This window comes from Palaemon carinicauda, chromosome 33, assembly GCF_036898095.1.
Source record: "Palaemon carinicauda isolate YSFRI2023 chromosome 33, ASM3689809v2, whole genome shotgun sequence".
NCBI classification, from domain to species: domain Eukaryota; kingdom Metazoa; phylum Arthropoda; class Malacostraca; order Decapoda; family Palaemonidae; genus Palaemon; species Palaemon carinicauda.
Window position 1 is genome coordinate 4,711,091 of NC_090757.1, and position 15,455 is coordinate 4,726,545.

The 15,455-nt window shown below is 37.2% G+C and overlaps 1 protein-coding gene across 4 annotated transcripts in view; it reads left to right on the top strand.

The window, feature by feature from the left end:
- Positions 1-13,635, top strand: part of sd (TEA domain transcription factor 1 homolog scalloped) — a 157,595-nt gene extending 143,960 nt beyond the window's left edge. For all 4 annotated transcript variants that reach the window (XM_068356703.1, XM_068356704.1, XM_068356705.1 and 1 more), the window contains 6 exons: positions 97-266; positions 591-786; positions 1,353-1,415; positions 1,533-1,699; positions 9,132-9,366; positions 10,019-13,635. In XM_068356703.1, coding sequence (XP_068212804.1) covers positions 97-266; positions 591-786; positions 1,353-1,415; positions 1,533-1,699; positions 9,132-9,366; positions 10,019-10,132 — 945 coding nt within the window. In that variant the 3' untranslated portion in view covers positions 10,133-13,635. The remainder of the gene's footprint in view (positions 1-96; positions 267-590; positions 787-1,352; positions 1,416-1,532; positions 1,700-9,131; positions 9,367-10,018) is intronic.
- Positions 13,636-15,455: the final 1,820 nt, after the last annotated feature.

A 15,455-nucleotide genomic window follows, 5' to 3' on the forward strand; every position in this document is an offset into this window, starting at 1 on the left:
CGCAAAAAATAAGAAGCCTTGGAATCAAATTTTCACTAATACTTACACACCTAGATATCAATGTTGTTCCTTTAACATCTATCACATTATTTCCAGGACTCTGCTACAAAAGAAAAAGCCCTTCAAACCATGTCATCCATGTCATCTGCGCAAATTGTGTCGGCGTCCGTTATGCACAACAAAGGCTCCCTTCAATTACCTCCAACACCAGTGTCCTATCCCAGTCCTTTCTGGCAGGGTGGCATACAGGCTGGCACTAGTCAGGAGTAAGTATTCGGTAGTGCCTCTGTATTTCTTTAAGATTGAGGAGTATATTTGCTCGTTGTTTGCAGGCAAGAACAAACTCATTTATCATCTTATCTTATATGACATGCTTCTAAAGGTTGTGCAATGTTTTAATCATTAAATTACTGTGTAATAAAATGAGCCTTCAGTGCAATGACAGAATAGCAGAGTTTGTGTTTTCCCATAGTAAATATACTACGAACTAAATCTTGTTATGTCTGTCACTTGTTACATTTAAATTACACCAGTTGATTTATCATTTCTCACGTATGTGAACATCCTTATTAACCTCCAGCTAATTTCAGTGTTAAGCCGTTTGCTCAGTCACCATTTGGAATGAGTGGAGAAACTAAACCTGGTGCTGGTGGAATGGGTGGACTCCTTCAACCTGCTGCACCTTCAATAACAGTACCACCTTGGGAAGGAAGATCCATAGCCACACAAAAACTGAGACTTGTAGAATTCAGTGCATTTATGGAGTCCCAGAGAGATCCAGACACAGTTAGTATTTATTTATAATATATTTTTAAGATTACTGAAAGTTCCCAACTTACAAACTTAATAGGTTCCAAGAAGCTGTTAGCAAGTCTAATTTTGTAAAATTTTGCCCTTGTAGAATTCAGTGCATTTATGGAGTCCCAGAGAGATCCAGACATAGTATTTATTTATAATATAATTTTAAGATTACAAAAAGTTCCAATAGGTTCCAAGAAGCTTCATCTAACTCGCATGCCTACAATTTTCAGCCGCAAAATTCAACAAATAGTCGTTTTATATTGCAAAAGTTGTCTTGCTTACTGCATTAAATATAATATTGTTTGATTACAATATTCCATTATGATTTCAATTGGATTTGTTTGTATCACTGAATGTTTTGTAAGTTGAGAACCTTCTTATACAGATCAACTATTTTCCTTATTTCATCAGATTAAATAAAAAATTGTTCTACTGTTAGGAAAGAATTCATGAAGAATTTTTTTTTTTAGGAAAATTTGTAACATTTGTTTGTAAAAGGTATATTGGCAAGCTTCTATATTTTATGACCTTACAATTTCTTTCTATTTCAGTATCAGAAACATCTATTCGTTCACATAGGCGGGCCAACTTCTTATACAGACCCTATATTAGAGGTGAGGTGAAGATACAATAGATTATGTCTGAAAAATTTTTGGCAATATATGTTTCTAAACTTATTTACAAAAAAAAAATCTCCTACGGAAACTGATCAATCATCTCAACTTTTCCAGGCTGTTGACATACGACAAATTTATGACAAGTTCCCTGAAAAAAAGGGTGGCCTAAAAGAACTTTATGACAAGGGTCCACAGACTGCTTTCTTTCTTGTCAAGTTTTGGGCTGATCTAAATGTTAACATCCAGGATGAATCTGGAGCCTTTTATGGTGTTACAAGCCAGTAAGTATCTTTATGAAGTTTATTTTTTGCTAAAGAAAGAATATTAATATATTTGTATGAAGCAGTTATGTCATATGATTTTTATAGTTATTAATATAGGACTCAAGAAAGTGACTAAAAAACAAAGGAATATATAGTTTATTAAATATTAGTCTTCATATGTATAGTGACAGCCATACTTTGGGGAATACACATTTACTCTTAAACATTAGTATTAGACATGAAAATGTGAACATTGCAATTATAATCAAAATGTAATGATGTATACTGTATAAGGTGCTATAGAAACTTTTCCACCTTGATGGAAGGCTCATCGGGAGTAAGTTCCATGGTGGATAGATTTTCTAGGTTGATGTCCATTAGATTGGCTAAGGTACAGCATAACTGTTTCAGCTTCTGTTTGAATACCTGGTATTAGAAAAGACTAATAGACCTCAAAGGTTAGGCATTACAGTATTCCACTTTTCCCAGCCTTGAGTCAGTGTACAGTAGTAGTAAATCGCCTCAGTGACGGTTTGGACATAACAGAATATTTGGCAATGGCAGTTGTATAGCTACGATTTTAGTCACTCCTGTCAGATCATTTATGGAAACTCAAGTGCTATAGTAATATGGCAGACATATTCCTTGGTGCAACACTAACAAACCTGACACTATAGTATACAATTTTCCAAAAGTTTACAAGATGAATCAGTATTTTTGAAAAATTGCATATGATCACAAGACCCCAAATTTTTATGGTTTCTGAATTATTCTTACATGCAATTATAATACTCACATCTGTAAATGAAACTCAGATTAGAGTGAGAATACCAGGGATTAGAATAGAAGTACAGCATATGCAGCTAAAAGTAAATCTGATTCATACATACATACACCAAGGCATTTCCCCCAATTTTGGGGATAACCGACATCAAACAAATGAAACAAAAAAGGGGACCTTTCCTCTCTACGTTCCTCCCAGTCTGACAAGAGACTCAACCGAGTTCGGCTGGTACTGCTAGGGTGCCACAGCCCACCCTCCCCCATTATCCACCACAGATGAAGCTTCATAACGCTAGATCCCCTACTGCTGCTACCTCCGCGGTCAACCAAGGCACCGGAGGAAGCAACAGGGCCTACCGGAACTGCGTCACAATCACTCGCCATTCATTCCTATTTCTAGCACGCTCTCTTGCCTCTCTCACATCTATCCTCCTATCACCCAGAGCTTCCTTCACTCCATCCATCCACCCAAACTTTGGCCTTCCTCTTGTTCTTCTCCCATCAACTCTTGCATTCATCACCTTCTTTAGCAGACAGCCATTTTCCATTCTCTCAACATAGCAAACCACCTCAACACATTCATATCCACTCTAGCTGCTAACTCATTTCTTACAACCGTTCTCAACCTCACTACTTCGTTCCTAATCCTATCTACTCGAGATACACCAGCCATACTCCTTAGACACTTCATCTCAAACACCTTCAATTTCTGTCTCTCCATCACTTTCATTCCCCACAACTCCGATCCATACATCACAGTTGGTACAATCACTTTCGCATACAGAACTCTCTTTACATTCATGCCCAACCCTCTATTGTTTACTACTCCCTTAACTTCCCCCAACACTTTGCATCCTTCATTCACTCTCTGACGTACATCTGCTTTTGCTGCAACAGCAGACCCCAAGTACTTAAACTGATCCACCTCCTCAAGTAACTCTCCATTCAACATGACATTCAACCTCGCACCACCTTCCCTTCTCGTACATCTCATAACCTTACTCCTACCCACATTATCTCTCAACTTCCCTCTTTCACACACCCTTCCAAATTCTGTCACTAATCGGCCAAGCTTCTCTTCTGCGTCCGCAAGCAGTACAGTATCATCCGCAAACAACAACTGATTTACCTCCCATTCATGGTCATTCTCGTCTTCCAGTTTCAATCCTCCTCCCATCACTCGAACATTCACCTCTCTCACCATTCCATCAACATAGAAGTTAAACAACCACAGTAACATCACACATCCCTGTCTCGGCCCCAATCTCACCGGAAACCAATCGCTTACTTAATTTCCTATCCTAACACATTAAACGCAACATACACCTCCTTACCTTTTGCTAAATATTTCTCGCATATCTGCCTAACTGTAAAAATCTGAGTTATACAACCCCTACCTCTTCTAAAACCACCCTGTACTTCTAAGATTGCATTCTCTGTTTTATCCTTAATCCTATTAATCAGTACTCTACCATACACTTTTCCAACTACACTCAACAAACTAATACCCCTTGAATTACAACACTCAAGCACATCTCCCTTACCCTTATATAGTGGTACAATACACGCACAAACCCAATTTACTGGTACCATTGACAACACAAAACACATATAAAACAATCTCACCAACCATTCAAGTACAGTCGCACCCCCTTCCTTCAACATCTCAGCTCTTACACCATCCATACCATATGCTTTTCCTACTCTCGTTTCATCTAGTGCTCTCCTCACTTCCTCTCTTGTAATCTCTCTTTCATTCTCATCTTCCATCACCGGCACCTCAACACCTGCAACAGCAATTATATCTGCCTCCCTAGTATCCTCAACATTCAGTAAACTTTAAAAATATTCTGCCCACCTTTTCCTTGCCTCCTCTCCTTTTAACAACCTTCCATTTCCATCTTTCACTGTCTCTTCAATTCTTGAACCCGTCTTCCTTACTCTCTTCACTTCTTTCCAAAACTTCTTATTCTCTTCATCTGAATGACCCAATCCCTGACCCCATCTCAGGTCAGCTGCCCTCTTTGCCTCACTTACCTTGTGCTTTACTTTCACATTTTTCTCTATATCTTTCATACTTCTCTACACTATTACTCTGCAGCCATTCTTCAAAAGCCCTCTTTTTCTCTTCCACTTCTACCTTCACTCCTTCATTCCACCATTCACTGCCCTTCCTCATGCTGCCTCCAACAAACTTCTTGTCACACACATCAGCTGCAATCCCAACAAAATTCTCTTTTACTAACTTCCACTCCTCCTCTAAATTACCAGTTTCTCTTGCTTTCACTGTGTCATATGCCATTTTCAACCTTTCTTGATAAATACTTTTTACCCCCAGTTTTATTAGCTCTTCTACCTTTACTAGCTCCCTTTTACATCCACCTACTCTATTTCCCCACTCTTGCTACAACTAATTTTCCTTCCACCAAAAAATGATCATACATACTGTTAGCCATACCCCTAAACACGTGCACGTCTTTCAATCTTCCAAACATTCTTTTAGTTATCAACACATAATCCATTAACGCCCTTTCTACCACTCTTCCATTTGCCACTCTTACCCATGTATACTTGTTTTTATCTTTTTTAAACTAGAACTTATCACCATCTCTTGCTTAACACACATATCTACCAGTCTTTCACCACTCTCATTTTCACCTGGTATGCCATAGAAAATGAAAAATTAAATGAATTATAATTTATTTTGACAAAAGTGAATGTTGAAAATATGTAACAAATGGTGCCCAATTCTTTTCAGTTCTTTTCTGAAGTATGGGATTGTAATGATCGTAAGCCAAGCACTGTAATCCATGTTGTCCCACTATGCCCTAAATGTGATCACCCACTCTATGGCCCTAGAAGATGACAGTTGCATTAATGTGAATAGGGGATGATTCCCATATCTTTCCCACTGTTTAAACCATCAGTATATCCCCAGATTCAACACATTTCTATATAAGTGAGCTCTGCTCTCTCTCTTCTTCTTCTCTCTTATTTATATATATATATATATATATATATATATATATATATATATATATATATATATATATATATATATACTGTATATATATTTGTTACATATAAAGATGAAAAAACTAAATATATAAATCATTACTAAAAAAAAACTTTTGGTGGAGACAAAGCTCTGTTAGGGCTGGATACTCTACCCCCAAAAGGTTCTTTCTGCCAAAGTTACATTACCATCTCCAAAACTTTAATATCCTTGTTGCTACTCATGTGGCTCCTCTTTGGTGCGAATCTACACAACATTTTGCTGAGTCTTGCTAACAAACCAACTTAATAACAAACATAACCTTACGATAAAGAAGAATGAGCAAAAACTTAAAATTTACCACAGGCAGATATCTTGAGGGGTTTCCTTGCAACTGTTATGGATAAGGCCATCACTCAGAATCTTTAGTTTTCCCAACCTCACCCTTTGGTAAATGTGAATTCAAGCTGATCAACAAATAAAGAAACCAGTGTCATATGTAAATTTGTTGGTTGGCTACATTTTTGTTATAAGAGAAGATGGGATGTCATCTGTAATGTATATACATAAACACAAACTAAAAGTAAAAGGTGCCTATGTGGTGAGATAAAGCAGTTTGTTGGGGGGGGGGGGATTCTAACATCAATTGATGTGCTTAATGGTAAAAAATATAGTGAATCTTCACTGACCTGTCAGATATTCAAAAATCAAAATACCTGTAACCTAATTTTTCATTCTTAGGCCTCTGTAAAACAGCATTTGACAGTCATTGCTGAAAATAGATTTACAAGTGCGCATAATTGAACTGGTTTAAATTGTGCTTTATACTATTCACATTTTATCAAATCACTTTATTTGTGGTTGTCGTAATCCCTTCCTGGCTGCTGTTGCTATACCTTAGGCAACTATATAGTGACGTCAACTACTATCCACAATCACACTTTAGATTTTAGAGATTGTGGATATGCACACTTTTATATTCCCCTAACAGCTGTAACAAAAATCCTTTGGTAGAAATTGTAGCACTGTCGAATTTTTAATATGGCATTATTAGGAATGTTTTATGATCAGTTCTTACCTTTGTAGGGTTAAACATCGAGTAACTTTGATATTTAGTGCATCTTTGACATGAATTTCAATTTTGTATGTTCATCTCTGCATTTATTTTTAATAAGTATCGAGAAAATCTATTCCCTCAGCTTGTTCATATTTAGTTTTAGTTGCAGTTCAGAACTATTTGTTCCTACATGAATGCAAACCTTTGTCCTTTAATAGGAGTATAATTCAGCAAAGCTGGATCGGAACTGTAATGAGGTGGTGGTAGTAAGTGGTGGGTGGCTGTTTGAGTCCTACCCACACAACAGGTCACTGAGCAGCCACTTTGATTTTAGCTACTGAGCAATTCTGGTTTCTCTTTTCAGTGGTTGCTGTTTGTGTCACTGCAATTGATACTTCACATGCAGATGCATATGTCTGCTATAGTAAGATTGGCCGCAATTTCAGAAGGTTTATGAGCCGGACTGATGTGGATGTCATTTCCTTTGCCCTTTGTGCAGGGGAACATGACCTCGCTGTCATTCCCCTGTGACAAATTCAAATCATGGCCTCCTCTGCAATGGGAAGAGTAGGGGAGGAGGAGAAAGAATTCTAAGAGAGAGACTTCAGCTTCAGAGGAAATAAAAATAAGCTCTCCATCTCGTTCTCACCCTTTGGTTTTCAACCTGCTGCATCTTTTTTTGGCTTCCTCTTGAGCAGAGTCTCCGGAGTAAAACCGAAGGGAGGAGACCCCAATTTGTCCTCACAGCCAGCTTCAGGTAAAGCAAGAGTAAAATAGCATCTTCTCCCAGTGAAGGTAATTCTCAGCTGCCTCCTCCTTGAAGTTTGCCCGCTTTTGTGACAAAAGACTATAATGTTAGCAAGGACTTCCACCTGAGGAAGCCATGGTCTTACTTTGGGCATTGGAGGCAATCCATCCGCTGATAATCTGCTGAAGGTTTAAGCCGATGCTAGGATCTCCATTACTTCTGCTGTCCCACCTGCATAGGGAGCAAAAGAGTCCTTGCATACTGGAGGAAGATCCTGGATCCTCTCCCCCTGCGGTTTGTCATTTCCAGCTAGGAAATTCTTATCTTTGACCTCTGGCAAGGGGAAGAAGTATACACACCAACTTTCCCTCCTAGCTCTGTTCCTTCTATTTCATTCTTTACTGCTTAGCCTTAGAACAGGACATCAGGAGGTCCGAAAAAAAGCCACCTGTGAAGACAGATCATTCATTGCCCGACCTCTATCACCCTCATATTCAGCTAAGAAAGGAAGGTTGGTATGAGGAACAGGTACTCGCACTCTTGCTATACCTCTACTTGCTCACATACAGTAACCAGCACACACACACACACACACAATGCTGGTCAGGACAAATGCCTCTGCCCACGCCCTCCACCTTTTAAAGATAGCTCCAGTGAGGCATTTTCACCCAGAAGGATGACAGACGGACAGTATACAAGCTTGTCCATCGTGCGAGTATAGGGAGTAGGTTGACAGACAGTCACCGAGACACCTCTCCATGCACACGAACCCCACACATAAAGTCTCTGTGCAAGGCGTTCATGCACCGTAATGTTCACGTGCTGGAACCAGTCCTCTTCTAAGACATATTGTTACTAAAACCAAGAAACCTGACTTCTACAACTTCCAGGTTTGAGTCCATCACCATCTCCTTAAAAGAAGTGACCAGAGAATAGGAAGATTTACTTCTCTGTCCAGTGATGGCACCACACTGCTACTTTAGAGGACTTGGATCTTAAGACTGCAGCACCAGAGACTACTATTCCTTAGCACTGGAAGAATAGAAAAAAAATGTTTCCCAGAATACCATTATCTAGTGAAGGAGCAGAGGGAACTTCTTGAGCATGCATGCAATGAAGACAGGGATTGCATTGATACTACACTTCAGGAAGAACCTGTCAGTGTACAAGTTTAGAAGCCTTGAGTCTAGAAATGTTAGACAACATTCAGGTCTCCATTTTTCATAAATCACCATACATTTCAAATACCATATCCTTTCATGGATATAGGTACTTCCATGACTGTCCACCAATTTTTGTGATAGAAACCTAGCCTAACACCCGAGACATCTTTTTCCTAGGTTGTTAAAGAGATTAGAGTTACTGTATAACTTTGGCTCCATTTACAGATCCAAGTGCTTTGACAGCTTGGCTCCATTTACAGATCCAAGTGCTTTGACAGCCCAGGTATTAATTACTTTGACAACCCAGTTATTAATGCAAAAAGTTTGGTTATAGTTACTTCCTCCAAAGGATAAGTCTCCTATTAAAGGATGAAGGCTTGTAATCAATTAGGAACAAGTCACAAATTTTTCAAAGTAATTTTTATTTTTCCTAACTATACAAACCTGAGTCCTTTTAAGTTACAGTGGCTGCTCTGGTGAGTGGGATCTTATACGCCACATGGCAGTAGCTACCACCACCTCGGTATAAATTTTAATAGCAGAGTTCCAGGTTTGCTTAAAACATAATCATATGAAAAAAAAAACTAAGTTTGTATATATAGGAAGCAAACACATTACTTGAAATAAATTTTTGATGTTGTAATTTAAGATATCAAAGCATCTTTTTACATGGTTGACATGAAATGTTATTCTTAATTTTACAGGTACGAGAGCCCTGACAATATGACAATCACCAGTTCCACTAAGGTGTGCTCCTTTGGCAAGCAGGTTGTGGAGAAAGTGGAGACAGAATATGCACGTTTTGAGAATGGAAGATTTGTATATCGTATACACAGGTCTCCCATGTGTGAATATATGATTAATTTTATACACAAACTGAAACACTTACCAGAGAAATATATGATGAACAGTGTGTTGGAAAACTTTACAATCTTGCAGGTAAGTGTATTTGGAGGAAGAATAATGTGCTTTTAAATAAAGGGTTAAATTTATGTGCATAAATATTCTGGAGTATTACAATTATGAGAAGTCTATCATACTGTATATTTTTTTCATCTTTTGTGCAAATCTTTTTATCTACATCAACAAATACCCTAGTTATTTCAACCTTTTGTTAGTTTATCAAGTTGGATAGAGAATATGGCATGTAATATATCCCAGACTTCCAGGATTAGAATATCAATTTTATAATTAACGTACAGCATCAATAAATTGCATCTTTACTGAAATTTGTATACAGTACTGTATTCAGTTTACACATTTGAATCCATATAAGTTTTCAATCCTTCATACAGATTTAGGAGTCTGTATTAAGATTTCTTCAAGTTTTATTTAAGTAATAATCCATTAGGTGATTGACCAGTTTCGATTTAAAAAAAACTTTGCATTTGAGATGTGGACTTGATAGATCAAGGCGAGTCTTTTTTTAACAATTGTTTTTCAACTAAATATTTGTAAATGTATACAATACTGTACTCCATCAGTACTGTATTTTACTTTATAAAAGTAATCTTGCAATTCTGTGCAAAAAATTTAATTTAGTAAAACTGGCATTAGTTGAGGATTCCTTAAACATAAACTTATTTTTCAGGTTGTTACGAATCGGGATACTCAAGAAACTCTGCTGTGTGTTGCATATGTGTTTGAAGTTTCCACATCAGAGCATGGTGCACAACATCACATTTACCGATTGGTGAAGGACTAACAACACGCCCCAATGCAGCTTATATTTGCCTCATGTCAGGCTCTGAACTGGCAGTTTGTGTAGTACTGTACTATGTTCCGTATTGCAGGAAATGCCTTGCGAAGGAAGACAGTTGTGCCCCTATATAAAACTCATTTGCCTGTATGTTGCCATTCTGATCTCTTGCCAGAAGTTTTATTTTAAAAAAAGCATTTAAGAAAAAACATAATACAGTACATCAGAAAAAAAATCTCATTTTGGCCCAGGCACAAGTCGGCAAGCAAAAGCACACCTACTCGGTCTCAGAATTGCACTGTATGGTTGGACATTATTTCTTGATTCCAGTGTGTTTCATATCAAAACAAACGTGTTATTTTGGCAGCTGTTGTCCAAGCCTAAACTTGATGCTCCAGAGGTAACAGTAACAGTTTGATCTGTTAAATGAAGCTTAAAATAAAAAAAAATTGATAAAAAAAAATGACGGCCCCAATACTCAAGCGAAAAGATGTTGCTTGCATTTGTAAATGTGTTTTCTGCAGTGTAACAGCATTAGTAGTTCAGTATTGTTTACTGATGCACCATGCAGAGTTATCTGTGATCTGATATTCAGATATGCAACTCTGGAGGTGCATAGCACTACTGTTAAAAGCAAAAAATGTATAAAAAAGTTTTAAAATGAATCACTGGAATTAATCAGTGGACCTAAAGGTTGAACTTAATACCACATACAGAAATAAATATAATGTATATATACTGTACTGTACTGTATTTATGTACATGTGCATATATTTATATTCTGTAGGGCTGGCAGTTGGTGCATGTGAGGAGAGTGGAGTGAGTGCTTTGCTCTGTGCCTCATTGACAAACACTCGTTGTACAGTGTGCTGGGGTGCTACCCATCCAGGTCATCGACATGCAAAATACCTTGTATTGCCTACTGTACTTAAAAACACATGCGTCACTGAGTCACGCAGTGCAAATTGTGACTATCCAAATGTGAAAAAGTGATTTAAGATATTTTTGTAATTTATACTCGGAGAAAATTAAATGTTTGCAAGTCCATGGTGAGACATCATTATGACTGTCTTTCACATCTACATTATTGTATTATATGATACACTTTTCCCCCACTTGTACAAACTATCATTGAAGGCTGTTACTTCAAAATAAGCAGCTTATAACGAAAGTCTACACATATCGCTTCACTCTTCTATATTTTTCCTTTTTTTAAATTTTTTTTTTCTATTTCTTTTTTTCAAACCTCTGTAGTTTAGGAATGTCAGTGTTTAAGAACTGTTGGATAGTCTAGTTATCTTTGGGTACTGGAGGGGCGCATGTTGTCTAAACAAACACCTCCTACCCTCAGTCCCACAACTTGCGTCCCCCCACAGCCTCTTGTATACCGGTAGATTATTATTATAATTATAATTATTTCTTTTTACAAGTTGTTGATGTTGTTAGGGAATTTTTTTGTGATCTCAGATGTTCTTATCCAAAGGCTTTAAAAGTCAGGAGGTGAAGTTGATGAATGGGAATTTTTTATTTCCAGTTCATTAAGTTGCTGTTTTAGTGCCAAGACATAAGTAGGGTTTGTGTTGAAGTAAGACCTTTTTTGTGCAACGTACGTATCATCATTTTCATCCATCGGACAATTATTTCTTTTCATGATAAAACCAATATGCCATATTAAATGATAATTGTGATTAATAACAGAGGCTTTATCACTTTACACTCATGATTTATTTCAGTTTTTGCGTATAAGCACACAAAGTGCCTTCATTGTTTAGCCATTCAATTCCCTACAGTCTGAGGTGGGTAAACCCTTGTATTATGTCAACATGATATAAACGGAAGTGAAGTACACCTTGCATTTTAAGTAAAGTTTCCCTCAGTAACTGGAAGGGAATTTTTTTTTTCTTAAGCAAAGGCTTACCCAAGATATTGCATATTCTCAGATTGACAAGGAAAAGCAGCTTGACTATCCAGGCAACTACCTCTCATTGTCCCTCAATACCCAATCAGACCCAACATTCATCCCATCCTCTAATGCATGTGGGCCTGAGATGAATATTTAGGATGGCCTAGAACATCTTTGGCAAAATCTTTTTCTTTTTGTTTTTTTTTTTCTTTTATTTGACTGACTTCCCATAGACAAGAACTGAAGGTGCTGTTTTTTTTTTACAAGTGTTTTTTAACTTGACAATATATCACATTTGCCTCCATTGTTAACTTATGTCAGACTACTTAATACATCAGTGGAGAGTGAGGAAGGTCTGTTCCTTGTTCTTTCATACTTTTAGAGACCATCCCACCTTTTTAGATTAGAAGGACCCTCAGCCAAGTTTTGAAGTATTATAAAAACTATACATTGTCATTCAGACTCAAAAAGATATGTATTTGTCAGTTGGCCGTCATAGATACCTTTGATAACAAAAGGATCTAAATAAAGAACCATGTCAGATAATTGATGAAATGTCTGAGTTGCAATAGTTTTATAGCATTGTAATGTAAAGGCTCCAAAGTGGCATTTTGTGGCATGCAAAAGTTTAAGCCTGGAAAATAACTCAGTATTAGTGACATGTTTTGCAATTTAGAACCTTACGATATCTCCTTGCTAAGTTTAATTCATGTACACAAAAGAAAGGGTTTCTACTGGAGTTCTGTCCTTAGGATCATTGTTGTAATTTATCAAATTTGAGTTTAGGCTGAGAAAAGCTTATCGTTTCATCACAGTTTTCAGTGGTTTCATTTCATAAAGCTTATGTGTAGATATATGAAGTACATACCATTGTCCCTCAAAGAAATCTTTACTGCTAGCGATAACCAATGAGCAAATGCATTGTAATGGGCCTCTTGAATCCTGTGATAAAAGATCAGAAGAGGAGAAAGCTGCTGCTAGTGTATGCCACACCATAAAAGTTATTGTATTGTATGTTATTTAACTAATGAACTTTTAAAACTGAGGATGCAAACAAATGGAAAAGTAATATTTCTTTTAAGAATCTATGCGTAGTGCAATGAAAATCTCTTCCCACGATATAAAGGCCTTCTTCACCAATCATGACTGTTAAACTAAAATATCTGATTGTTCAGATTTAGGTGGCATACAGTTTAGACGTATCTATCTGAGCCAAGTCCGAGTACCAGGTATACTGAAACTAGAAAATGCATTAGTGTTTTGAAGTCATGCAGAGTGTATTCCTTATGTTTGCAATAGCATTATTTAAAGTTTTTATTTGATTTAATAGATTTTTGTTGTAGAAAGAATTGTTAGCTACTATAATTAAAGATGGTATAGATTATGCATATATATTTTTATTTAAAATTAAATTGTACTCGGGCATGACTCCGTTAAGTTTTAGTCTAAAATATGTCCCTAGTTCTGACCTTGTTGTACAGTGTGTTTCTTGACCATTTATAAGTTGACAGAATTATTGGCTGAAACAGTGTTTGCCCAACTGAATGTGGTAGACTGGATGAATTACCATTTTGTACAGTTGTATAAAATAGACATTTTTACGTGATATTAATTTTTTTTCCTTCCTTATAAAAAAATTCTGCCTTACTCTTAGACTATTCCCCCTCCCCCAGCATTACTCACCAATTTGGGGGTTTGATTTCTGCAAGAAAGAATTAGGGGGTGATTTTATCCATGCTAAGCTTGACAGGTAGAATCATAAAGCTAAGGCAAATTTAGAGTTTTCAAATTAAGACAATCTCTTAATTGTATTCACATAATTTCTGAATTTTAATCTTTAACTGACAATCCTCATAGAAAATCTGACCTCGGCTTGGTTACACACTGGTTTTGATGGAGGTAATATATATAGTAGATCATGAAAGTGTCCTTAGATGGTTTTGACATGAAAACTTTCATTCCAAATACCTACTGTACTGTAATATCACATTTTTCAACTAATTTGTATTTTTCCTTACTATACAAACCTAGGTCGTTTAATAGCAGTATGCTTTCAGAAAAGCTGGATAATGGCTTTTAAAACTTATAATAAGGTGGCAGTAATTAGTTGGAATAACGAAGTGGTAGTTAATCCAAACCCACTCGACAGGCTACTGAGCTCCCAAATTGACTAAATCTACGACTTGTAGGGGGTACAAGCAGGAAGTGTAACTTAAGTATTTTAATTTGTATAGCAAGGAAAACTAAAAAGTTGTGAATTGTTCCTACACAAATACAAACCTTTGTCCTTTAATAGGTCTTATTCTTAGAGAGAAGGAAGTTCCTATAAACAAACTGGATGGTTTACTCTCCAAGGAAGCATCAAAGCTCTTCAGTCCTGTATAAAAGCAAAGTTGATGACTCCTGTCTACCTTCATATGACCTGACCATGACACTGAGGCATGTGTTAAGGTCACTACCAGGGACTGGTACACAGTCAAGGAAGAACCTATGTCTGTGTAGAGGACATGTGCAAATGTGATCATTTAAGAGAAATGGGTTTGTGTACATTTGATCATCCTCCGCTTCATCTCTGAGATTAGAGGAGATACTTCTAAACGAAACTTGCCTTATTAAGAAACTTTGCTTGATGATTTGGAATACCTGCATTTATTGTCCGATCCAGCAAATAACAGCACGACAGCTGCAACCCAAGGAAGGGGAAGAAAGTAAAACAGACCAGTCAAACTAATCTCGTATTCTAGACTTGTGTCCTGACCACCATCTTAGAAGAGATATTTCTCCTCTGAAAGAGCTAGGCTTGCTACAAGATCTGTTGATCAACTACCACTGGGCTAAGAATACCAGCGGCATACTCTGTAGGTAACTGGCAGTGAAGGTTATCATCATTACCAGACACATACCTTCAAGAACTGCACAACTGACAGGTTGTTCTTGAAAGCTAGGATAGATCTGATAATTCTGACTTTGTGCACTCTAATGGTCCAACAAAGCCAGAAAGAAACCTCAGTCTTGAATCTCCTCATTCCTTCCATTGCTGTAGGAAGATGCGTAGTGTTCTCACAGGAAAAAGGAAGGCAAGTTATCCTGGTTCCCACTAGTTGCTTCTTAAAAAAGGAAAGACATGAAAGCCTAGAAGTCATGAACGCATGGGTTCTAGGTCCCGACACCACTAACTCCCGCTGCTGAACCAAGGGGGAGACATTCATCTATCCTTCAGAATGACTTTTAAGATACTACCGTTAAGAGTTATTGAATCCTTTGACTAGCCAAATAGTAATCCCCCTCTCTCTGGTTACGGCTCACTTTTCTTTGCCTCCACATACTGTACACTGAATAGTCGCCTATTCTTTACACATTCTCAGCTTTCCTCATACATCTAACAACACTGAGATTGCTACAATTCTTCTTCGCTCAAGGGGCTAA